Genomic DNA, 23,966 nt, shown 5'->3' on the forward strand with positions numbered 1-23,966 from the left:
ATGTGAAAAACAAACCAAAAAAAAAAAACCCTTATAGAAGAACAAGGTTCTATTATACATAGTCTGTACTGAAGTCATAAGCATCATCTTCCTCTTCAGTTATTTTATCCAAGACAAAAGACTGTGCAGACTGCTCATCTATATTGGAAAGAAAAGTGAGGTTTAAAAAAAAGCTTTAAAAAATAATTCTATACCATGCTGTTTTGTTAGAAGACCCCTCCACCCAACTCACCTGCCTGACACTCAGGCAGTGCCTCACAGGCCTCTTCGGCAGGGGACATATCTGAGCTCTTCTCCTGTGGGACAGAGAAAGTGTTAGATTAGTAGCCCTTGTCTGCTCATTAATCCAAGTAATTACCCAGAAAAAGTCCCTGGAAGTATCAATGGGATGCACAAAATCAAGCCTTAAATATCTAAATTGGCTTCTTTTAGTCATGAAATAATTTCTATTTTTGCCTTCAGCCCCTTTCTATTTGTACATTATAATGCTAGAAAACTTACTAAAGCTTAAACAACCCATGTACAATATACTTACATCACCTTCTTCATCAACACTTTCCTGATCAGTGTCGACATCTTCAAAGTCTTCCTCTTCCTCCTGCTTCCTTTCCTTCTGTTTCGGCAGTTCTTCAGATATATCCTTTTCCTCTATTATTCCATTTGTCAGACCTGAAGACTGGAAAAGGATGCTGCTGGCTAACCGAGGGCCCTTGATGGCTAGGAAAGGTAAATAAATCCGGTGTAAACAGATGAAACCTTTACTGGCCGGTCACTTGACAAAGCAGTTAAGCAAAAGCCTTGTGTACCTTGTATGCTACGTGCATTATTCTTTTCCAGTTCTTCCAGATTAAAGCCCCATTTCATGTTTATCATAATGTTCTCATTAAAATGTGGAGAAGGAGTCCAGGGTGTAGGGGGATGGCAATAGTAACCTAAGGTGGCACTGGTATTAAAAATAAGATTGGTCAAAAACCAGTTCCTTTATTCTATGTGGTCATCAAAATGCCAATAAAAGAAGTCTTACCCTGTCCACTCAGACCACAGCAGTTTGGCAGCAGCTTCTACATTTGGGCTTCCACCCTTTTGGTGCAGTCCTCTTCTCTGAGCAAATGAAGTAAAAAATTCCAGAGAATTCTTAAAATCTGGAACAGTAAATTTCAGTACTACCTTTACAAAAAAAAAAAAGCCAGACAGAAATTCATATAGTACAGATATTAAAAAAAACTTGAAAAAAAATTTAAGATGATTACAATGAAACAAAGAAGATGGAGCTCAAGGGAAGGGGATTCTTTTACCTGTCGAGAATCAGCATGGGACAGTATCGCACTAGCAGCCTCCACTGGTTTTACTACCTCAATACTTGCTGGACTTCTCAGAGCAAGTGCAGGAGCAGAGTTAAGTGGAGACACAATGAAACTTGGACTATCTATGATTGTGATTTGTTTGTCCAAGGGAATAACCTGCATACACCTGGAACGAGAAAGATGGTAATTGAAAGGGACACTCATTTACCTAAGGACAAGAGACAGAACACGAAGCTCAGGGTTGGATTGAACAAACTCAGCACAGTCTGTCAGATCCAGTTTATCATCATTTGCTTCATGTTTATCTAAAACCATTAACAGCACACCCCCTTTTCTAAAGAGAAACACTACACCTTACAGCTTATATACATATAGGCCTAAACACATGCTGTTACCTTTGTCATAAATATTTCGTCTCTTCTAACTGGCAGACTTCTATTCATTTCAAGTTCAGGTTCAAGCATCACTTCCTGAGGCAGCTTTCCCCTTTCTGAATCTACTTGCTTATCTGTCTTTCAAACTAGATTGTGGGTAGCTATTCTACTCCAATTCTTCCCCAAGGCTAACGCTGTCTTAACCCTCCACCTTCTACAGAACAGAAAACAGTGATAGAAATAGATCATATTTACTCATCTATAATGAAATATTATAATTACGAAACAATTCAGTTTACCTTGTAAGCCCCATGGATACACCAACATGACATATACGTTCTTGTTTTAAGCTATTGATGATGCTGCTTTTCCCCACATTTGGAAAACCTACAAATGGGAAACCCATAGATACAAAAGGTATTATGTGCTGGTAATTATAAAATTTTCACTGCCTTTAAAAAAAATTTAAGTATAGTAGATTTACAATGTTAGTTTCAGGTGTACAGCAAAGTGATTCATTTATACATACATGTTCTCTTAAATCTTTTTCCATTATAGATTATTACAAGATGTTGAATGTAGTTCCTTGTGGTATTATACAGTAAGTCCTTGTTTACTTCTATTATATATGGTTGTGTTTGAGATTAACATATACACTCCTAATTTATCCCTTCCCCCACTCCACTGCCTTATTTTATGCCAGCCTGATGTTTAGAGCAAGATCAGAGTTGGATCTGAGCGTCTTCACTTCAACACTAAGACCACTCTTAGCATCTTCATTTCTTGCTCAAGTAACAAAAGGGCAGGAAAAGACTATTAATTCACATAAACCAGAACTTTCAGATGCTAACTTTATCTACAATGCCTGGTTGGCAAAAAACTGAATCAGGCAGCAATTACTTAAAATTTTTGTCTTTACACTGTGTGTGTGTGTGGCAAGAAGCTGATGTCTGAACAAGCCCTTTCTTTAGCAACAACCCTATACACTGTTAACCTGAAAGATTTCTTGGCGCTTACTGAGAAAAGACAAAGTGTGTTGAACTGAAACTCACCAATTACCCCAACGTGAATGGCTTTGCCGTAAGTCTCCTGAAAACCTCGAAGAAGTTTCCAAAGGCCTTCTTTCCCAACACAGACTTCACTTTTGAATGGAGCAGCTTTCTTCCCTACCTTCACATGTTAAAAATCAAATAATTAAACTACTTCTGACAACTCACCAGACAAAACCCAAGCAGTCTGGCTCCAGAACCCATCTATTAAAATCACCACTATTGCTTTTCAGATCTCTGGATGAAATCAGAGTTGGATCTTATAAGTTTTCACCTTCTTAATCAAGATTTTGTACACTCATCATATTTCACCCATCTGAAAGATGAAAGTACCACATTTCCCACCACTAAGCTAAGGGTACCTTGATTCTCTTCCCTTTGTCCTTCAGCTTTGTTGAGGCTTTGAACACCACTGTTGGCAATTCTTTCTTCAAATAAATAAGCCAGTTCTCCAGATTATCCTTTGGAACCAGATCTGATAGAGATTAGAAATAAAATACTGCTCTAATCTGGTCATTTTGTTGAGATGAATTTGCAAAGTCGAGTAAACTATGGATTTCATTCAGGTTTGCCTTTTCCCAGTTTTTTCAAAAGTACCTGAACTGGAAGATGGGGAGAGGGTCAGCTCCCTACCATGCTTCTGTTACTAGAATTCAGTATGTACTGTATTTCTTCAGTTCTCCTCTGCCCACCCTTTCAGGATTACACCAACCTCTAGATTATTACCCTACTAACCTTTGGGCTATGTTTCCAGAATTTACTATCAGGTAATAGCCATGTTTACTGACCCCCAACAGTAATGTTAGATTACATTCTTACTTTCTGCTTTACCAGTCTCTGTTCTGGGTGTTCCTGTCCCCGCTGCTCCAACCCAGATGTACTGAATGGCAACAGACAGTACAAATCAGTAAAATCACTTACAGAAAGCATCTCCACCCCACTGCCCAGCACTGTCTTTGGCAACGAGTGCATATGCACTAACTCTGCTGAGGTCAGAGTTGGATCTTATCAGTCTTCAGTGGCAATCAGACTGTTCAGATGTTTTCCTCATACCTCATTAGTGCATATGGAACACAAAAGGTATCCTTCTTGCTTACCTGACTTATTTAATACAAGTACCAGCTTTTTCTGTCCACCCTCGACAATGGCGGCTTCTACCTGGGGACATCTGCAACCAAGGGGATCTCTGGCATCCAACACCTCCAGCACAACATCTGAGGCCTCAATCACCTTACAAAACAGAAGCTATTAGAATAGCATCGCTTGATCTGGCACCACCCTCCACATAAGTACACTGGTGTTATCCACTTTGCAACAGGGTGAGCTCAGAGATGGATCTCGTGTCTTCACTTTGGTATGAATGTTTACAGATTCATCATTTTTTACAGGAAAATAAATGTAAGTTTAACAGCCTCTGATCAAAGTGGATTTCAAGACTAGAAACACTCCACTATCTAAATACATAGTCCTCCCATTGTGAATTATGTAGTTTGAAAGGCCCTTATGCCCTGCCAAGAGCTGAAAAGCATAGTCAGGGTCTATTCATAGGAGGGAGTGAGCTTAGGAAAACAGGTGATGGGGATGGGAGTGCTGGGGAACAACCACACCAAAACATCCCCTTGACCTCCTTCACTTAGGTTTCAGCATAGTATTTTATAGAGACTAATTTTTGCACTGCTTATGCTAATGTACTCTCTTTGTTTAAACTATTACTATTCTCTTCTATTTAAACTATGGCTTGTGTCAACATGTTACAAAATGTCACTTTTTGCAAATCATGCTTATGCCCGCCTGCAAAAATTTAAAACCAGAATATTCCTTCAGCTAAACATAACAAAATAAACCAACTTGCTGAAGGATTCTTCCAGCTCAAGAGAACTCTACTTACACAAAGTTGGTGTCATGGGGAAAAAAAAAAACAACCAAGAAACTCTAGTTTTTTAAACCTCATTACCATTTTTAGACACTGACCTAGACAAAGATACCTTTTTAAGTTCCTGACAATACAACTTCTTCGGATTCTGTTTGCTGGACTTGGCTTTCTTAGCTTTGCTCTGCCCAAATTCCTAGGGGATAAAGACAAAGGGGAAAGGACACAAAATCAGAATGTCAGTAGATGTAACCCGTTTCTCCATTTTTCATAACTAATTGGGGTACTGTAGTTAATATTTAAATAGGTAAGACAGAAGACTGAACTCAGTCTTTTTCTTCCCAAGAGGCATAGCAACCCCTGCCCTAAGGATGTACTTTGACTTTTATGTCAGAGCTCCTCTCTCGCTCACAAACAGGACTAATCATACCTCTTTCACCAGTTCCTCATTAGATAGCTCCACACCAGGGTTAGTTCCAAGTTTTCTTTTCTTGTCCTGTTCCTTCTGCCTGTCAAGTTTCTGCTGCTGTTTCAGTTCTTCAAGCTGTGTCCAAGCCACAGGAGAAACGGGTGAGCCAAAATGATGTGGTGTTGTTACTTTACTTTGAAAAAACACTCACACCCACACATCACTCGTTCAAAGTTTCAGTTAATGCATCTCACCCGCTGTTTCCTCAGCTCAGCTTCCCTAAGAAGAGCCTCCTTAAACGGAGCACTGTTTGGAACTCCAGGGTCTTTCCTAGGCTTCTTTCGACCCCGTTTTTTCGCCTCTTTCCTCAATTTTCGATGGTGCTCTCGAACCTATTATAATTTTAAGAATTTATTAATTTACAGAAATACTAAAGAGAATTCATGTGAGAAGCCAATCTGGCTACAGTTTAATTACACCTATAAAATGACCTAGAAAAATAGAGCTCTAATCATAATACAGAAGACACACATATTTATGTATAAAACAGCAAGAAAGCATGACCAAGAGATTCTTTTTGTAACGACTGTTACCATGCTGATCAAAGTTTAGTTTCTCATCACTGAATTACTGCACTTTTCTACAGCTGTACTTCTGATGCCTAAAAGCTTGTGTCTATAGTCTATCCAACTCCCGTTTCCTGAGATGAAATTATATTAGTCCAGACCTCTTTCTGGAGGCGGAATGGGGGTAGTTCATCGTTATACTGGATATAACCTGGGTATACCTTGGTGTAACTCTCCTAAGAACAGGACTTACCTTTTTTTGGATTTTATACCGCTTATGGCAGGTCATACGTTTACTTGCTTTCTTTAACTCTACAAAGCAACACATTACAAAAGGATTAATTTTCTATCCTTTTAAAAAAATCCATTTTATCCACAAATGATCAGTTTACTTTCTATGACTGTACTCGGGTCACGTCCCTTTTTGCGTTAAGTAATTAACTAGCTCTTGACACCTAATTTTAGAATCTTGCGGAGCGCGTAGTAAAAATAAAAAATGCCACTTTCAAGTCCCAGAAAATTTGACTAAATAGAGCCGTTGTAGAGCCCAACTTCCCCGCTCCCACTCTTCCCAGATTCGACTGGGAATGCATACAGGGGAGCGTGTAAGACCCAAAACGACAACCACTTCTTGTTAAACACCGCGAATCCACAAGGAGGAACGAACAATGGATTTGAGAAACGGCTCACAGGCTTCACCAGCGCCGGACTGAACGTGGCCCCAGAAGGGAAACCACGGGGTCCTCACAGGACTGTAGCCTGATTGTCACCCTTCGGGCCCAGCCTTCCTTCTGTACGACAGGCCAGCGGCTAACGTGCGGCCTTCTAACCTTCGGATGTAGGCGGACCCAGGGCAACGGCCTACCAGCAGACCCCTCATTCCCGTAGAGACCAACCGGCAGAGGAACGCCCTGGTGGGTTCGTCGACCATCAGACACAGAAGCCCCTCTAAGACCCAGCCCCCTCGCCCCACTCACTTGGCCGCTTCATATTGGAAGCTGGAACGCCAGGGCCGACAACCGATCACTCGCAGCTGCAAAGTACCTCCGCTGGCAACACGTGCGAACTGAGGCCACGAGCAAGCGTTACGCACTCACGCTGCCGCCGTAAAGCACGGCGCCGCAGGCCCGCGTGCGCGCGCACGCAGTGTCGCGCGGAGCCGGGTTCGCTTGGCGGCCGCGGGGCTGGTTTTGCGGCGGTACCGGGAGGGGTGAGGGCGGTGAGGGCGGTGAGGGCGGTGAGGGCGGCGGGTGCTGGAGCGACGGCGGCGGCCGCGGCCGGAGGAGCAATAGCAGCAGCCGTGGCGGCCACGGGGCGGGGCGCGGCGGTCGGCGACCGCGGCCGGGGCTGCAGGCGGCGGAGCGGCTGGGTAAGGCCGGGCCCGGGGCGGGCGGGGCCGCTTCCTCTCGGCCGGCTGCGGGGCCTTTGTGTGGGCCCGGGCGGGCGGGAGCAGCGGCAGAGGCCCCGCCCCGGCCGTGGGGACGCGCCGGTCGGGCCGGGCGCGCGGGGCGGGGCACGGCGGCGGGCTTCGGGACGGGCCCGGCAGCCTTGCCGCACCTGCCGGCTGGGACAAAGGCGCGCCGCGGTCTGGAAACTCCCCGCGTCCCGTTTTCCCGCCCCCGGCGGCTGGCCAAGCGCTCGTAGCGGGCAGCTTCAAAGCTGTCAACGTTTCCCTTAGTCCCGCGTACCAGTGACAGGTCGGGAAAGTCTTTCATTTCCCCCGCACCTCAGGGCCTTCTTTTTTTGTTTGTTTCTTGACGATTCGGACACGAATTCTTAGTAATTTTTTTTAAAAAACATTTTCCAGACGATTGTGTTCCGGATGACTGAGTATTTTTTTATCAATGGGACGTGTATTTCTCGTAGAGGCCAAATATTTAAGTTTTTGATCTGCCGCACCACAAAAAAACGAGGTTTTATAATTGTGTACATTTCTGGTTTTTAGTATTTTTCATCTCAACATTTTTTACTGAGAGAGAAGTGAGTTTTGTTAATATAGGGTAGATATTGATGGCTTGAAAGGGAAGGAAGATTGGCAAAAACGTAGAAGGAATCCTGAAAAACATGACAAAAACAGAGTATAGTGGATATAGAAATTATTACTACAGCTTTAGAAACGTATGTAGGAGTAAAGCATTTTTATTAACTTATTTCCAAGCAAGCTAGGACTCCTCAAAAATGATTTTTAGGGTTTTTTTTTTCCATGTAGTAGTGCACTCTTTTCCCAAATATAATACAGAAGCATATTGGATTCAGTACAAAAGAGTAGTATAATTTCTGCTTTATCACTTGTTAACAGATTAACCATGCTTTAAGATCCACAGTAAGAAGGAAGGTATCTTTTGAAGTATGTCAAATGAGTAACAACTATGTGTGTGGATAATTGGAGGGCTTTGACTACTTTCTTTGGCTTTGGGAGTGTACAATACTATCAGTATTAATATTCTACCCAAATTCCCAAGATTAGTAAATTGGTATATCTGTATGATAGACTACTATCAAATTCTCCAACATTATGTGAAGAATGTTGACTCAGAAGAATCGTCCCTAAGTTAAAATACAGGCTGCAATATCATACATATGGTTTGTTCACACTTTTGTCAAGAAAAAAAAAAAAAAAAAGGCAAACAGGGCATAGAATAAATACTGAAATCTATGAATGCTGTTAAGGATGGTTTTTCTTTGGAAAATAGGATTATAAGTGATTATATTTTTCCCCCTTTGAATCTTCAGTTTTCTAAGATCTTTGTTTTAAACGTGTATCATAGTGCTAATACAGGAGAGTACTGGAAATACAGGAGAGTACTAAAAGTTCATAAACTGTCAAAATATACCATTTGGCTGTACTGAATAAATATTTTCCCAGTTGCACATTGTAAAATTATTCATTACTATCCGTTTTAATTTATCATTGGTTGTTAGGCTTTTGGGCATGTAACTGTAATCAGTGGCATTTTGAAACTTGTAATTGAGTTTCAGAATCTATTTCTTTTCTCTTTATGGAAAAAGAATTTCTTAAGGGATGCTCACAGGCCTTTGAAACCACACAAACTTTTTTTTTTAATGTTCCTCTTAAGTGCACTTTTAATACATTTATCAAACAGATAACTTGATCACCCAAACCATACTGTAAGTCAGGCTACAAAAATGGATAAAATGCTTTTCCTATGCCCAGGGGAGCATGCAATTCTAGAGTTAAAACTTAACATTTTTGTTGTTTTGAAGTTTCAAAGTGATTTCATCTACATTTTACTGTCACAGCATTCCAAGAGAGATATGTACACTTCACTGTTTTCATTTTAGAAATGAAGAAACAGATCTGAGAGGTTGTGACTCAAGCAACATCAAACAAATAACTAGAGATGGAAGACCTGAGTTCAGGTCCTGTTGCTCCTCCCACCCACCTGGCCACAATACCTTTCTTGCCAAACTTCCAAAATACATTTTAAAATATATTTTTTGGATAAGAAAATATTTGGAAATTATCTCTAAGTTGAATCTTTTTTCCCTTTATTAAAGTAAATTAATGATTCAAGGAGTTTTAGATACTGTATGGTCTAACTATACACCCCCCCCCAGTGATCCACATTTTTTCTGTCATTTTTTAGTGGATTATTTATAAAAGCAATTTTGACCTCCTGCCAAATGGTTGAAGCCTTTTTTTTTTTTTTTTTTTTTAATCTTTCTGAGGTTGAATGTGGCTTTTTTTTTTTTCGATGCTGTTAGGACTTTTAGGGAAAAAAAAATGTCTTTCTTTGAATTTTTGTGATGGGGAGTTTTCCAGACTCTGCTCACATAAACCATTCTTGGTTTGTTCTAGCTTGTCAACCCTTGGTGTCACATGTGAGCCTTCCACATGTGTTCATTTTCCATTCCAGCTCTGTGATTGAACTCTGTTCTTATTCACTAGGGGGCACATTGGGCAGGCATGCTTCATTCCTGGAATTGACAGTCATTCCATGTGAGTAAAAGGGAACCTCAGTGAGACATCTTTAAGCATGTGAAAAACAGTTGGTTTTAAAATGAAAGAAGTGTCAGGTACCGCTAGTGCCTGAGCCTTTGTAGCAGTTTGATTGGCACAAGAGAACTGATGTGCCTATTTTCTCCAGTTTTCTTATCTTTCTTTAGCAGTTCTGCTTGAATGTTTTCTATCTATTCGTACTCAGTTTTACTCCGTCTGACCCTTCTCTTTATTTCCCCTTTCTCTGCCTTGTTCTTCTCTTTCAGTTTTGAATATATTAACATTGAATCAGCACTTCTAAAGCCCTGCCTTCTCCAACTGGCTTCACTTGGCCTTCAGACATAATGAGGAGACTGGCTTTTCGAGGCGCTGGTTGTGCTCTGGTAAAGCTGGTAAATTACTGATAATCTACACCCTTTCCCTTTTCTGTCCTTCCTTGCCTTTTCCCTTCCACCTTTCTTAAATTTTGTTGTCCTTTACATAAAGATTCCCACCTGATGTTTATCACATTCACTTGTGTCCTCGTCGTAAATTGTTTACCAAAGCTTGGTCCTTAGTTTCTTCATTTTAATGAACTGAGTCCAGTTTACCAGCCTTTTATAAAACAAACAAAAATCAGTCACACTTGGCTGGCTTTTGACCTAAGCTTTTTGAAGCTTTCGCCGCTTGTAGCCAATTGCAAACTATACAGTGTATAACAAACCAAGTCCTAGAGAAAGGAACATAATCACGAACATCATCATGTTAGGCTCTGTTTTTAAATACCATGTGGACTGTAGTTCAGAGGAAGAGATAAGAGACTCCTCTTGTTTTTCAGTTGGTTACCAGAGTTTTTTATTTGTTGGTTGGTTTTGCTTCTGCTTTCTATTACCTGGAAATCCCCAGTTTTTCTCTACATACTACTGACAACTCATTCTCTCAGCTGCTAGTGTCTTAGTTTCCTGAAGTTGAATGTTGATAAGTGACACTGGGATCAGTGTTTCTTTTAGCTTTAGAGAAAGACCTTTGAAATCACAGCGTACTATTCGACACTGTTGTTAAATTGTATAAGCATTGTAGGATTATCTGGGGTATACGCCCCTTTCCTCTAGCTGTAGCAGATCATTTCAGTGGTTGCAATTCTTGTGTTGTATAGTCAAATATATATGTTTGTAAATTTATGTTAAGATTAGTTACTTAGCAACCTTCCTAAAACTGAGAGCGAATATTCATGTTTCGGAAAGGCCGAGGAGAACCTAAAAGCTCACTTCTGAGGCGCTCTTCCAGATCATCTACTGAAATGTAAAGCTGTGAATTCACAGGGATAGAGTAACTCATATAACTGAAAAGAAGGTTGTCTGGATTGACAGAAAAATTTCAAAACGCGGTTTTACTACTTTAGCATAAGTATGGCAAGTCATGTTAAGTGTTTTCTGGCATATGTCTTATGGATCCTTCTTTAATGAATGGAGAAAAATCATTTTCAGTGTGTTAATTTTAGGGCACATCTAAAATACTAGGTTAGTCCTCTGTTCCCTCCCCTTTTGTACTACTCATTGCCTCAGACTCTCCTTCCTGTTCTTTTTCACATCTTGGTCTACCTGGAAGGTGAGCATAATTGTAAGAAACACTGGGGAAAATGGATGAGGCTGTTGACTCCAGAGGTGACCACCTTGGGGCCTCTGTCCCTGAGGCCTTCCTTGCTGCCTCAGGGGCTGAGGGATTAATACCTCCAACACACTGGTATACTACAACATGTGGGTTTCCAAACTCTGGTCTAGGGTAGATTTGGGACCAGAAGTGGCTGAGTCATTCAAAATTAGTAATATACAAATGAGTATACCTTTTTGAATTTGTCCCATCCAAGTTGAAAGTGTAGCATTTTCTAAGTGAAGGGGCTAAAGCAAGGTCCAGGACTTGTATTAAAAAAACGAAGTTAGCTAAGCTTTGCAACAGTGAGGATATCCTCCTAAGTGAACCAGAAGCCTGGTAGCTAGCAGGTGGCCAGCTGAGGGCTTGGTGGCAGAGTGTAAATTTAAATATAAGAACATGGCTAATTATTTCTTACAGAAGAAGTTGGATTCCATGGGTTCCAAGAGAAGAAGAGCTACCTCCCCTTCCAGTAGTGTCAGCGGGGACTTTGATGACGGGCACCATTCTGTGTCCACACCAGGCCCAAGCAGGAAAAGAAGGAGACTTTCCAATCTTCCGACTGTAGACCCTGTGAGTAACTTGGACACAGGTTTCTGCCTTCTGCACAAATTCCCTACTCTCCCTTTAATGATAAGCAGTTAAGATGCAAGGCCACTCAGCTTCTTTTTCCTCTGGCTTGATATTCTTAACCTTTCTTTTATGAAAAGTGTGTATTTAGCCAAAAGTCTTACAGTTTAACTCTATTATGAAATAATAAAGAATATCAGTATGTCACCTTATATGTTCACTCAGGTAACTGTGTGCTTGTCATATGCTGAGCACTGTTCTGGTAATTGAGATATAGCCATGTGTAAGACATGGTAATTTTTGACGTGGTGCTTAGATTCCATTTTGGAGGAAGCAGAATGTAAACAGATGAACAAATAAATAATAAAGTACCCTCAGCTAATGATGAGTGCTAAGAAGAAGTTGGGATGATTTGGGCTATTTTGGCCCATACCTTCAGGAAAGGTTCTCTATGATCAGAAGGCATCAGCCCTATACAGTGCTGGGGAAGTGTTCCCAGGCAGAGGGCCTGGGTGAGGAAGGGTTTTGGTGTGTGTGATTACAGAGAGATGGTTAAGAGGGAGAAGGAAACTGGCAAAGTCTTCCCAGCCAGAGTGTACCCTACGTGCTCTGTGGGCAATATTAGGAGTTTAGATTTTATTCTCTGAGTAGTAAGAAACCCCTACTTGGATAATTTTTAAGCAAGAGTGATGTAAACTAATTTAGTTTCAAAGGAAAGGAAAGTCACCAGTAGCATAAATCTGATGAAAAATTTAATCATTTAAATGATTTTAATAAGGAGAGATACTGTCAGCATATTTCAGACTTCCGTTCCCATATGGGAATGCGAATTTGGGGATTCATCCTTTTTCTAATCTACTAGCATTTTATGAGTTTTTGCGTTTATTTTTTTGTTTGTTTGTTTTTGTTTTTAAGATAACCCTAATGCCTACACTGGCTTTCTGTTCACTTTTCTGGTGATTTTTCTCTTTTTCATATGTGTAGATTGCTGTGTGCCATGAACTCTACAACACCATCCGAGACTATAAGGATGAGCAGGGCAGGCTCCTCTGTGAGCTCTTCATTAGGGCACCAAAGCGAAGGTAAGTGGAAGGGGTTTGATCCCGGGTCCATGTCGAAAATGGTAATTGAGTTTCCTTTGGAAGGAATGGCTTAAATGATACTGGGGTCCATATTTTAGTTTCAGTTGTCAAGATGTAGTAAAGCATATTTAAAAAAATTTTTTTTAATTAAAAAATTTTTCACTGTCAAAATCATACAACATAAAATTTAGTCTTAACCATTTTCAAGTGTACAGTTCAGTAAGTGTTAAATATTGTTACATAGCAGACCTTCAGAACTTTTTCATATTGTAAAATTGAAACTCTGTGCCCATTAAATAACTCCCCATTTCCCCCTTCCCCACCTTCAGCCCCTAGCTGTCACCAGTGCACTTTCTGTTTCTGTGAATTGGACTACTTAGGTATCTCATATAAGTGGGATCATACGGTATTTATCTTTTTTGACAGACTTCTTTCACCTAACATAATGTCCTCAAGATTTATCCATGTTGTACCACATGAGACAGAATTTCCCTCCTTTTTAAGACTGAACAATATTCCATTGTATGAGTATACCACATTTTGTTTATCTATTCATCCATTGATAAATACTTGCTTCCACCTTTTGGCTATTGTGAATTATGCTGCAGTGAACATGAGTGTGCAAATGCAAATACCTCTTCAAGATGCTGCTTTCAGTTCTTTTGGATGTTTACCGCGAAGTGGATTGTTGGATCTTACAGTAATTTTATTTTTAATATTTTGAGGAATCACTGTATTGTTTTCTATATTCCCACCAACAGTGTATAGGAGTTCGAGTTTTCCACATCCCCACTACACTTGAAGTTTTGTAGTATTGAAATCAAAAAGCATGAGTTCTCCATGATGGTTAATTTTATGTGTCAATTTGACTAGGTTAAGGGATGTCCAGATAGCTTGTAAAACATTATGTCTGTGAGGATGTCTCGAAGAGATTGGCAACTGAATAGGTAGATTGAGTAAAGAAGAGGACCTTCACCAGTGGAGTTGGATATCATCCAGTTCCCTGAGGGCTTAAATAGAACAAGTGAATTTGTGTTCTCTTTTTGAGCTGAGACATCCATCTTCTCCTGTGCTTGGAGCTCTTGGTTCTTGGGCTTTCAAACTGAATTATATCACTGGCTTTCCTGGTCTCCAGCTGGCAGATCCTGGGACTTCTCAGCCTCCATAATCGCCAATTCCCATAATAATCCCTTTCCCTCTGTTTTTCTCTCTCTCTATATATATCCTATTGGTCTGTTTCTCTGGAGAACCCTGACTAAAGTGATCTTCCAACGTTGTTCTTCAGGATGGGTTTTTTTTGTTTCTGCAAAAAATGCTATTGGAATTTTGACAGGTTTTTGCATTGACTCTGTGGATTGTTTCAGGTAATATTGGTGTCTTAACAATATTAAGTTTTCTAATCCATAAACATGGGGTGTATTTCCACTTAATTGTTTATTCTTTAATTTCCTACAGAAATACATTGTTTTCAGTGTTTAAGTCTTTCACCTCATTGGTTGGATTTATTCTTTAATCTTCTTGGATTGTTCACTGTTAGTATATAGAAATGCAACTGATTTTTGTGTATGTTGATTTTGTATCTTGCAATTTTGCTGAATTTGCTTATTCTACAAGTTTTTGTGTGTGACGTGTTTAGAGTATTCTGTGTAAGTTCTTGTATCTGTGAACAGAGATGATTTTACCGCTTCCTTTCCAATTTAGATGAAATTCTTTCTTTTATTTCTTTTCGTTGCCTAATTGCTCTGGCTAGGACCTCTAGTACTATGTTGAAAAGAATTGGTGAGAGCAGACATCTTTGTGTTTTCACCATTTTTAGTATGATATTAGCTGTAGACTTTTCATATAAGGCCTTTATTTTGTTGAGAGAGTTTTCATTTATACCTAATTTGTTGAGAGTTTTTACCCTGAAAGGGTGTTGAATTTTGTCAGATGCTTTTTATGCATTAGTTGAGATGATCATGTGGTTATTTTCCTTCATTTTATTAATGTGATTCATTACTGTTACCAGTTTTCATAAATTGAACCATCCTTGCATTTGAGGAATAAATCCCATTTGGTCATAGTGTGTAATCCTTTTAATACGCTGCTGAATTCACTTTGTTGAGGATTTTTGTTTCAGCGTTTGTAAGGGTTATTGGTCTGTAGCTTTCTTAGCATTGCTAGCTTCATGGTTCCCTCCTCCAATTTTTTGGAAAAGTTTGATAAGAATTATGTGAGTTCTTTAAATGTTTGGTGAATTCAACAGTAAAGCCAGGAGGTCCAAGGCTTTTCTATTCCAGGAGATTTTTTGATTGCTGATTCAATCTCCATGCTAGTTGCATATCTATTCGAATTTTCTGTTTCTTCCTGTTCCGTCTTTGTAGATTGTATATTTCTAGGAATTATCCATTTCTTCTATGGTAGCCAATTTATTGGCATACAGTTTTTATAGTAATCTCTTTCAATTCTTTTTATTTATGTGGCATTGGTTGTAATGTCATTGCTTTCATTTCTGACTTTGTGAGTCCTTTTTTCCTTAATTAATTAACTAGGGGGTTGTCAATTTTGTTGATCTTTAAAAAAAAAAACAACTCCTAGCTTTATTGGTTTTCTCCCCCCTATTTTTCTGTTCTCTATTTTATTTAACTCTGCTTTATATATCGTTTCCTTCTGCTAGCTTTGGATTTAGTTTGTTTTTCTTTCTCTAGTTCCTTGAGAGTGGAACATACTTTTTAAAATTATTTAAAAGCCTTTAGGGTAGCAGTGAAGTTGAATTTATCATAGTTAAAAAGAAGCAGTTTTTCAAAATATGCAGAAAGGCCACAATTATTATTTTCACCTTGCTTTTGCTCTTTCCTCCCTAACTTTTGGGCTTGACTTCTGTGATCCAATGAAGCAAACAAATTACTGGTCCCAGTATGCACCTTGCACACACTTCCCTTTGAAGGCTATGTTACCCCTGACTAGGGCTTCTTTCCTCACTTGCTGTCAGAATAATATCACTATTCTTTTCAAACTCTGGCAGTTGAAGGTTTTGTTCTGAAAACACACATGAATGTGGTAGATAGAATAATGGCCCCCAAATAGATTCATGTTCTAATCCCTGGAATCCATGAATGTCTAGAATTACATGACATAGAGAAATTAAGTTTATTAGTCAGCTGACTTTCAATTGAAGAAATTATCCTGGATTATCCAGGTGGTCCCAATGTAATCACAGGGGTCTTTAGACAGGGAAGAGGGAAGCAGAAGAGTCCAGTCAGAGAGATTTGAAGATGTTGTAGTCCTGGCTTTGAAGATGGAAGAACAGGGCTCCAGGCCAAGGAATGCATGTGGCCTCTAGAAGCTGAACAAGGCAGGGAAGTGAATTCTTCTCTAGAACCTCCAGAAAGAATGTGAACATCTTGCCTTTTAGCTTAGTGAGACCCTTTTTGGACTTCTGTAAGATAACAAATTTCTGTTGTTTTAAGCCATTAAGTTTGTGATAATTTGTTATAGCAGCTATAGGAAACTAATACAATGAATTAACTAAAGATTTAGATCAATTCATGAAGGTTGATGCCACAGTGGGTAGCCAACAAGTTATAGGTTGAGTTGAAGGCAAACGTCTTACCTCAGAGAGCAGAGCCACCATTGCAAGGATGCAATGTCATCATCCAGAATTAGAGCTCTGTAAATTAGTATGCCAAAAAAGAAGGTTTTTGTTTGTTTTAAATGAGGTAACTGTCTCCACATTTCACTAGGTTTATCAGTAACAGTCTCTTAAGAGTTGTCGTTTAATTAACGTAAGTTAGTAGAAGCTCATATTTGTTGCTTACTACATGCTAGACCCAGTACCAAGCACTTTCCAGGCCTTATGTGGTTTAAACCTGTGCGGTACTGTTATCACAGTTCATAGATGAGAACTTGTACAAGTTCTTAGAACTACTAAAGGGTAACCAGAATTCAGACTCAGTCTTTCTGATTGTGTAGCCTGTGCTCTTAACCAGTACGTTGTATAAGGAGCAACATCATATTAGAGTACACAGACACCTCATGGAAAAGGACTGCCCCTCTGCTCCTGCTTTCCACCAGCAGGCTAGTGCTGAGGGCTGGAGGGTGTGGGCCTTGGGTGCTGGAGCTCTGTTTTCTAGTCTCCATGACGCAGTACTGTAAGGGCACTGTTGCCTTCCCCCCGTTGCTGTGCATGAGTGCATCTCTGCCCCTCATGGGATGCGTGTTTTCTCAAGAGTTTGTGGGAAGTAGTGTTGCTCAGAGCTACATAATTGTGAATCTCTTTTTGAGATTTGTTTTCATTAGTATATTAGGCTGCTTGTACTAGGACATTCAGATTAACAATGGCTGAAACAGGAACGGTTGCTTTCTCTCATGTCAGAGTCTTACTCTGTGAGGTCTTCAGGGCCGAGATGTTGTCTCTTTTCTGCTGTGCTTTGGGTATCGCCCTTGTCTGCATGGTCTGAGATGGCTCACCACCACAACTATCATCCAGCCCACAGGAAAAATGACTTGGACATGGTACACTTCAGCTCTTGCGTTGGCTAGAACTTAGCTGCAACAAGGCTGGAAAATTTGGTCTTTAGTACCCAGGCAGCAGCTAGAATGCTGTCATCTTGGGAAGGAGGGAAAATAGGTTTGAGGGTAACCAGCAGGCTCTGCACATCAGGCAAAGTGTTTCTCACTTTTCTTGTTTAAACTCTTAGTTGTGCTTTGACTATTCTGTGGCCATATGATGGCAGGGTGCCCTCACCTATTGTTGAAAGAGAGAAGCTGTTAAGATGTGTACTGCACAGTCCTGTATGTGTATATGTATGCACAGAAGTCTGGAAGAATACTTTTAGTGCTTTTAACTCTAGATGAATAGGGACAATTTTTACATTTTTATGTTTTTTTCTATATTAATTTAAGTGGAAAAAATTAATAAGAGCTATTTCATTTTCAAAGGAGGTGGGTACTTATTTTGACCATCTTATATAGAGGGACATGTTGGGATCCTGATCCCTTCTGTCTGTGTGGTAATTCTGAAAACGTTTGTGAGGAGCCCTCTAGCAGAGTTTCTGGGAGATAGTGTCCTTTGTAGATATGTATCCTCATTGGGTTCTCAATTGTCTGCAGATAACACCCCAAGCTTGAGAGACTGCTGAGGTCCAGCCTCAGCAAGGAGCAGTGTGGCCCATCAGGCCCAGGTGGAGAGAGCCATCTTGGATACCAAGTTAACAAAGCCCTAATGCTCACTGTGAGAGAGGCCGTTGGTGCCATGACGACATTCATATTAGGCCTAGATGGTCCTTTGTTGTTACTCAATGAGACCTTTATGTTCTTACACTTTCTCTGGACAGTAGATTGAGTACTCTTTTTATGCCCTCATACTTAATTTTGTAGTTCACTAAAATTGTAAACAGTTGGTAAGTGTTTTAAAAACTCAGTTTGTTCTTCCTCTTGCTTTCCCTTCCTAGAGAATTCAATCCAAAGCCATTAGGTCAGGCTGAGGTAGGTAGGCAGCTGCAAAGGAGATAAGCAGTGGGGAAGGGCAGGGTTGTGAGGGGCATAGGCATTGTGGACAGTAGTAGTGTCAGCACAGGGTGTCAGAGTCTGGGCATGGTAAAGAGGGGGTTTATACAGAAGGACTTCCTGGCACAAGGTATTGAGGCCTAAGTGGGGGAGGGAGGGTATTCATGTTGGGGGAGTGGTGGTGGCAGTGGTCTGTCATAGGAGGGGGAAGGAGGGCATCCGTTTGGGGTGGGGCCTAGCCTGAGGCTGTGGGGGAGGGGATGGCACAGGTCATAGCCTGAGTGAGATGAGGGACCATTGTGGGGTAGAACAGCAGCAAAAGGAGATTGCTTACCCTCAGGACAGTCATTTAAGTAAATACATTGTGAATAAAGGGGCTCAGGCTTCTCATTATTGCAGAAAAGGAGTACAAATAGGGCAAGGAAACTAGAGTGAACCCTGAGGTGCTAAGTTAGAATTGGAAGTATTGGTATGAACTCATCGTTTCCAATATATGTAGATACAGAAATAAACGTCGATATAAATGGGAGCATATGTCTCTTCCATAGCTCTGTCCACTGAGACAGCTAGGAGCAGCAGCACCCAGTAGAAATAAACACAGCTGCTAACACCTCAGTCTTGGTTTTTAAATATTATTTACCATTAAAAGGAACCAGAGTTCTTTGGGTAAATAGCTGATTTCAAGGGCAGGGAAAGTACACGATGAGTCTATAACACTTCATGGTGCCAGAAAATAAGCATGTGCTCAAAGGGTGATTGGAACATGTCAAAAGATCTTAGAAAATAGAAGCCATCTCAAAAGGATGCCCTCTACTGGCCAAACCTGGAGCAGTTTGAGCATCAAAATAATTATAATAATGGTTTTTAACCCACTGAGTAAAATAGGAATCCAGAAATCCACATTGATATAAATAAGTGAATAAGCTGATGAGGAATGGGATTTTACATAGTCTGGAGGTACCTTTCCATAAAGTTCAAGGAGAAAAAGAGTAACTTGGTTAGTTGAGAAGCTTGGCTGACCATAATCAAGTGACCAAAACCAACTTCATCCAAGTAATGGGACAAGTTGAAATCATGTGCCACCTGATAGGGCTCAGTGAGATGAATATAGCATCATTTCTGTCATAGTCCTGCCAAGTAAGTTTAACCTGAATTTATTCATCAGGAAAACAGACAACCCCAGGTTGAGGGACACTCTGCAAAACAACTGGCATTAATTTTCAAAAGTATTAAGATCATGAAAGTCAAGGAAAGACTGAGGAATTATTTCAGATTGAAGGAACCTAAAGAAATATAACTAAATGTAATGTGATTCTCAACTTGATCCTTTTGCTATGAAGGACAGTTGTGGAACTGTTGGCTAAATATAAATGGGGTCTGAGGATTAGATGGTGGGACTGCATCAGAGTTAATTTTCTGATTTGGTGATTAAACTGTGGTATTTTTTTTGTAGGAAAACACTAAACTCCTCTGGGGTAATAGGACATCCTGTCAGCAGCTCAATCTCAAATGGTTCAGAATAAATAGTCTTTGTTCTATTCTTGCAATTTTTATGTCAAAGTAAAAAGTTTTAAAAAATTAAATATATCATACCTACATGACTGTCACAGGTCAGCCAGTGTCCCAAAAGAGATTAAAGCCTTAATGACCATGACATTCCTTTTTTCCTTTTTTGAATTTTTTTTTAAATGGAGGTACTGGGGATTGAACCCAGAACCTCTTGCGTGCTAAGCATGTGATCTGCCACTGAATTATACCCACCCCTCCCATGACATTCATTATATGTGATAACTTATCCTCTGACTCATCTAGTCTGAGGTTTATCTATCCCTAAGGGAGAATTAAGAAAAATGTCACTTAGGTAATTGTTCAGAAAGTTTACTTGTCTCATTGAACTCCATTTGAAAAAGTCGTAAAGAATAATAATAAACATCCATGAACCCAAAACCCAACTTAAGAAATTAGTATAACTACCTTTGAATAACTACCTTCACAATCCCTTCCCTCCAGGAGATAACTACTGTTCTGAACTTTGAGTTTATCATTCCTTGCTTTTTTTTTTTTTTAATAGGTTTGTCATGTTTGTTTGTATCTTATGCCTTTTTATCTTTGGTAGACTTGTGCCAAGGGCCTCATCTTTCTCCTTTGTTATTTTAGCACTTGATATTAAAGTAGCATATATACTAGGCAGTTAATAGTACTTGTCAGAGAAAGTTGTGTGATCACTAACTGAAGAAAAGACAGTTTATTTAAAGAAAAAAAAAAAGACAGTTTATTTTTAAGTTTATAAGGAGCTTTGAAACATAATCTGTTTTCAACCACTATTGAATACCATGAAAGGTAAGTCATTTTCATTTGCGGAAGATGCCATTGATATGATTTTGGTACTGGTGCCCTAAATCTTAAATATTTAGCATATAAAAGACCACAGATCCTAATTTAGGTTTTATATCACTAATATGTGTTTTGAAAAGGGCATGCATATACATCTTGCTTTTGCTATCCCCTTTCATTTCTAATAATGAGAGCAGATCTAGTATGTTCTGTCATTTGGAATATTGGACATTACTACAGATAGTTTTGATACATAACTTTTTATAGGCTTTCAATTAATACCTTTTAAAAACCATTAAATTGTAACAGAAATCAACCAGACTATTATGAAGTGGTTTCTCAGCCCATTGACTTGATGAAAATCCAACAGAAACTAAAAATGGAAGAGTATGATGATGTTAATCTGCTGACTGCTGACTTCCAGCTGCTTTTTAACAATGCAAAAGCCTATTATAAGGTAAGAAAGCATCAAATTTAGAAGGTACCCAATATGTTAATTGTATGGCTTTTTAAAATTTATCAGTCTGGTAGGGAAGTAGTGGTTTCTCATTTGGAGTTTGAGTTTGCATTTCTTTTATTAGTAAAGAAACTGAAGACTGATAAGATTATGAACCATTCTTATTTCTTCTGTGTCTGCCCAAACCTTTTGCCCATGTCTCTTGGGTTTTTTTAATTTTCGTATTTATTTTTAGAGATTTTTTTTCTTCTAGATACTAATCCTTCTTTGGTTATGTGTGTTGCAAATATCTTCTCCCACTGTGTGGCTGTGTTTTGACTCTCTATGGTGTCTTGATGAACAGAAGTTATTTTTATTTTAATATGGTCAGATTTATCAGTCTTTAACTTTGTGATTTATCCTCCTTTGTGTCTTGTTTCAGAAATCTCTCCTGCCCCCAAATTATAAAGATATTCTTCTCTTATTTTTTCTAGGTGTTTAATAGTTTTGTCTTATATATATAAGCTTTTAATGCAACTGGGATTGATATTTATATCTTCTGTGAGGTAGAAATCTGTTTTTTGTTCCACCAGTATAAGCAGCGCTTTGAAATGACCATCCTCCTCACATTTGTCTGCGGTGTTAGTGTTGGCATCGTTTGTTTCTATGTGCTCATGGTTCTCTTTCTGGTCTTTCATTCTGTTCCTTTTCTTCTGGCCAGTTTATCTAAAACTGGGCTATTCTACTTCTACCTTAATTGCTATGGCTTTGTAAATATTCTTGATCTGTTAAGGAAAGTGCCTGATTATTCTTGGTCCTCTCCTTATACATTCTTGGTCTTTCCTTATACATTTAAATATTAGTGTGTTAAGTCAACAAGCAGAAAAAAATTTGAATTTTTATTGGAATTGCACTGACTATATCATATTTTGGAGAATTGACAGAATTGTGATGTTGATTATTTCAATCTATGAATTTGGTATATCTTCATTAATTTGTCTTTTAAAATGTATTTTAACAAAGCTTTTTATTTTTTTGTCAAGATTCTGTAAAGTATGTTGTTAGATTTATTTATTTATTTATTTATTTTTTTTATGGAGGTACTGGGGATTGAACCCAGGACCTTGTGCATGCTGAGCATGCACTCTACCACTGAGCTAAACCCCACCCCTAATCCTGATTTATTATTAATACTATGTGTATATATTTTTTTCTTTCATTGAGATATAATTCACATACTCATTAAAAGTGTACAACTTAGGGGTGTTTAATATATTCAGAAAGTTATGCAACTATCACCACTATCGAACTCCAGAATTTTTTCATTACCCCAAAACGAAATCCATACCCATCAACAGGCATGCTTCATTTCTCCCTCTCCTAGCCTCTGGTGACCACTGATCTACTCTCTTTTTGTATGGATTTACCTGTTCAGGACATTGCATGTGAGTGGAATCATACACTATATGGCCTTTGATGACTAGCTTCTTTCATTGAGCATAATATCTTAAGGTTCATCCATGTTGTAACATGTATTAGTACTTCATTCCTTTTTATGACTGAATAATACTCCATTATATGGATATACCACATTTTGTTTATCTGCTTCCTAGTTGATGGACATTTGGGTTATTTCTGCTTGTAACTGTCATGAACAATGCTGCTCTAAATCTTGTGAATATAACAAGAGTGCTTTTCACTGGGTATAATACTCTGCATATGTCCGTTAGACCTGGCTTGTTAATTATGTTCTAAAATCTTTTATATCCTGACTAATTTACCTGCATGCACTGTCTACTTACCAAAATATGTTTTAAAATCTCTAACTCTGATGATAGATTTGTCTGTTTCTCCTATTTAGCTCTAGTGATTTTTTTCTTGGTTTTTGAAACTATGCAAATAGAAGCATACAAGTTTAAAATTTTTACATTGTTTAGTAAATTGAATGTTTTTTGTGTTATGTAGTAGCTTTTTTTAAAATAGACTTTATTCTTTTAGAGCAATTTGTAGTAGCTTTTTTTATCATTAGTGTCTTTTTGTTTGAAGTCTTTCTTATCTGATATTAATACATGTAGAGTTATATCATCTTTACTTTTGTGTTTACCTATTTTTTCCATTCTTTTACTTCTAACCTTTTCATGTCTTTTTTACTGCTAATGTGTCTCTTGTCAACCAAATATAGATGAATTTCTGTTAATCCAGTTGATCATCTTTACCTTTTAACTAGAGCATTTCATCTCTTTACAGTTTCAGTAATTACCATTTGGATGTATTATTGTTTAAATTTCTACTTTCTATTTATCTCATTTTGTAATTTATTTTGTTTTCTCTTTGCCTTCTTTTGGTTTTATTTTATTTTTAATTTATTCCCTCTATAATTTGGAAGTTATGTAATCTATTGATTATTAGTTCTTATCCAAGAAGTTTTAATATGCATAATTAATTTATCAAAGTAAGAAGTTGATTAGTATCTTAAACCTCCTTCATAACAATACAAAGACCTTAGAATAATTTAAATCTGATCTGTCTTTTTAGTTATGCTACTGATGTTTTGTAAAAGTATTATTGTGGCAAATTTTCAATCCCATAAAACAGTATTATTGTTTTATATGGTTAGTATTTTTACTCAGAAGTGCATTACTCCTTTATACTTCTATTCTTTTATTGCTGTTGTTTCATTCTGCTGTTGAGAAATCATCTGTCAGTATAACTGTAGTTCCTTCAAAGGTTATCTGTCTTTTCTTTAAAGCTGTCTTTAGTATTTTCTTTTTGTCTTTTATATGCTGCAGTTTCACTGTGAAATGTCTATATATGAATATCTTCTTCTTATAGAATTTGGGAGTTGTATATATTTTTAAACCTTTAGGTTGGTGTTTTTCATCAGCTCTAGAACGT

General features: G+C 38.7%; 2 protein-coding genes and 3 non-coding genes across 31 annotated transcripts in view; 1 reads left to right on the plus strand and 4 right to left on the minus strand.

Moving 5' to 3' along the window:
* Positions 1-34: 34 nt before the first annotated feature.
* GNL3 (G protein nucleolar 3) lies at positions 35-6,709 on the minus strand. The gene is made up of 15 exons (XM_006190398.3): positions 6,550-6,709; positions 5,826-5,884; positions 5,261-5,398; positions 5,028-5,141; positions 4,713-4,793; positions 3,825-3,957; positions 3,090-3,202; positions 2,731-2,848; positions 1,978-2,065; positions 1,296-1,470; positions 1,025-1,167; positions 807-943; positions 536-717; positions 233-296; positions 35-138 (listed from the first exon to the last, which is right to left on the minus strand). Exons 1-15 carry the CDS (start codon positions 6,560-6,562, stop codon positions 53-55), a joined length of 1,644 nt encoding a protein of 547 aa, XP_006190460.1. The 5' UTR covers positions 6,563-6,709; the 3' UTR covers positions 35-52.
* Positions 1,530-1,606, minus strand: LOC116657361. The gene has a single exon (XR_004312480.1). It is a non-coding gene; the product is annotated as a small nucleolar RNA SNORD69 (small nucleolar RNA).
* On the minus strand, positions 2,963-3,045 carry LOC116657366. Its single transcript, XR_004312485.1, has one exon. It is a non-coding gene; the product is annotated as a small nucleolar RNA SNORD19B (small nucleolar RNA).
* LOC116657360 lies at positions 3,707-3,783 on the minus strand. Its single transcript, XR_004312479.1, has one exon. It is a non-coding gene; the product is annotated as a small nucleolar RNA SNORD19 (small nucleolar RNA).
* Positions 6,710-6,760: 51 nt separating the features above from the next.
* Positions 6,761-23,966, plus strand: part of PBRM1 (polybromo 1) — a 100,750-nt gene continuing 83,544 nt past the window's right edge. For 13 of the 27 annotated variants that reach the window (XM_032458299.1, XM_032458306.1, XM_032458290.1 and 10 more), the window contains exons 1-5: positions 6,807-6,941; positions 9,800-9,925; positions 11,583-11,735; positions 12,717-12,814; positions 20,945-21,092. In XM_032458299.1, coding sequence (XP_032314190.1) covers positions 9,878-9,925; positions 11,583-11,735; positions 12,717-12,814; positions 20,945-21,092 — 447 coding nt within the window. In that variant the 5' untranslated portion in view covers positions 6,807-6,941; positions 9,800-9,877. Of the gene's footprint in view, positions 6,942-9,504; positions 9,534-9,799; positions 9,926-11,582; positions 11,736-12,716; positions 12,815-20,944; positions 21,093-23,966 lie in introns of those variants that run through there. The other 14 variants (XM_032458309.1, XM_032458311.1, XM_032458313.1 and 11 more) reach the window with 11 other exon arrangements.

The sequence above is a fragment of the Camelus ferus genome, chromosome 17 (genome assembly GCF_009834535.1).
Source record: "Camelus ferus isolate YT-003-E chromosome 17, BCGSAC_Cfer_1.0, whole genome shotgun sequence".
NCBI classification, from domain to species: domain Eukaryota; kingdom Metazoa; phylum Chordata; class Mammalia; order Artiodactyla; family Camelidae; genus Camelus; species Camelus ferus.

Coding starts and splice junctions, on each gene's coding strand:
- GNL3 (XM_006190398.3), bottom strand. Junction 3,958..4,712: donor ATTGTCAGGAACTTAAAAAG/GTATCTTTGTCT, acceptor CTGTTTTGTAAG/GTGATTGAGGCCTCAGATGT. Junction 718..806: donor TAATGCACGTAGCATACAAG/GTACACAAGGCT, acceptor TACCTTTCCTAG/CCATCAAGGGCCCTCGGTTA.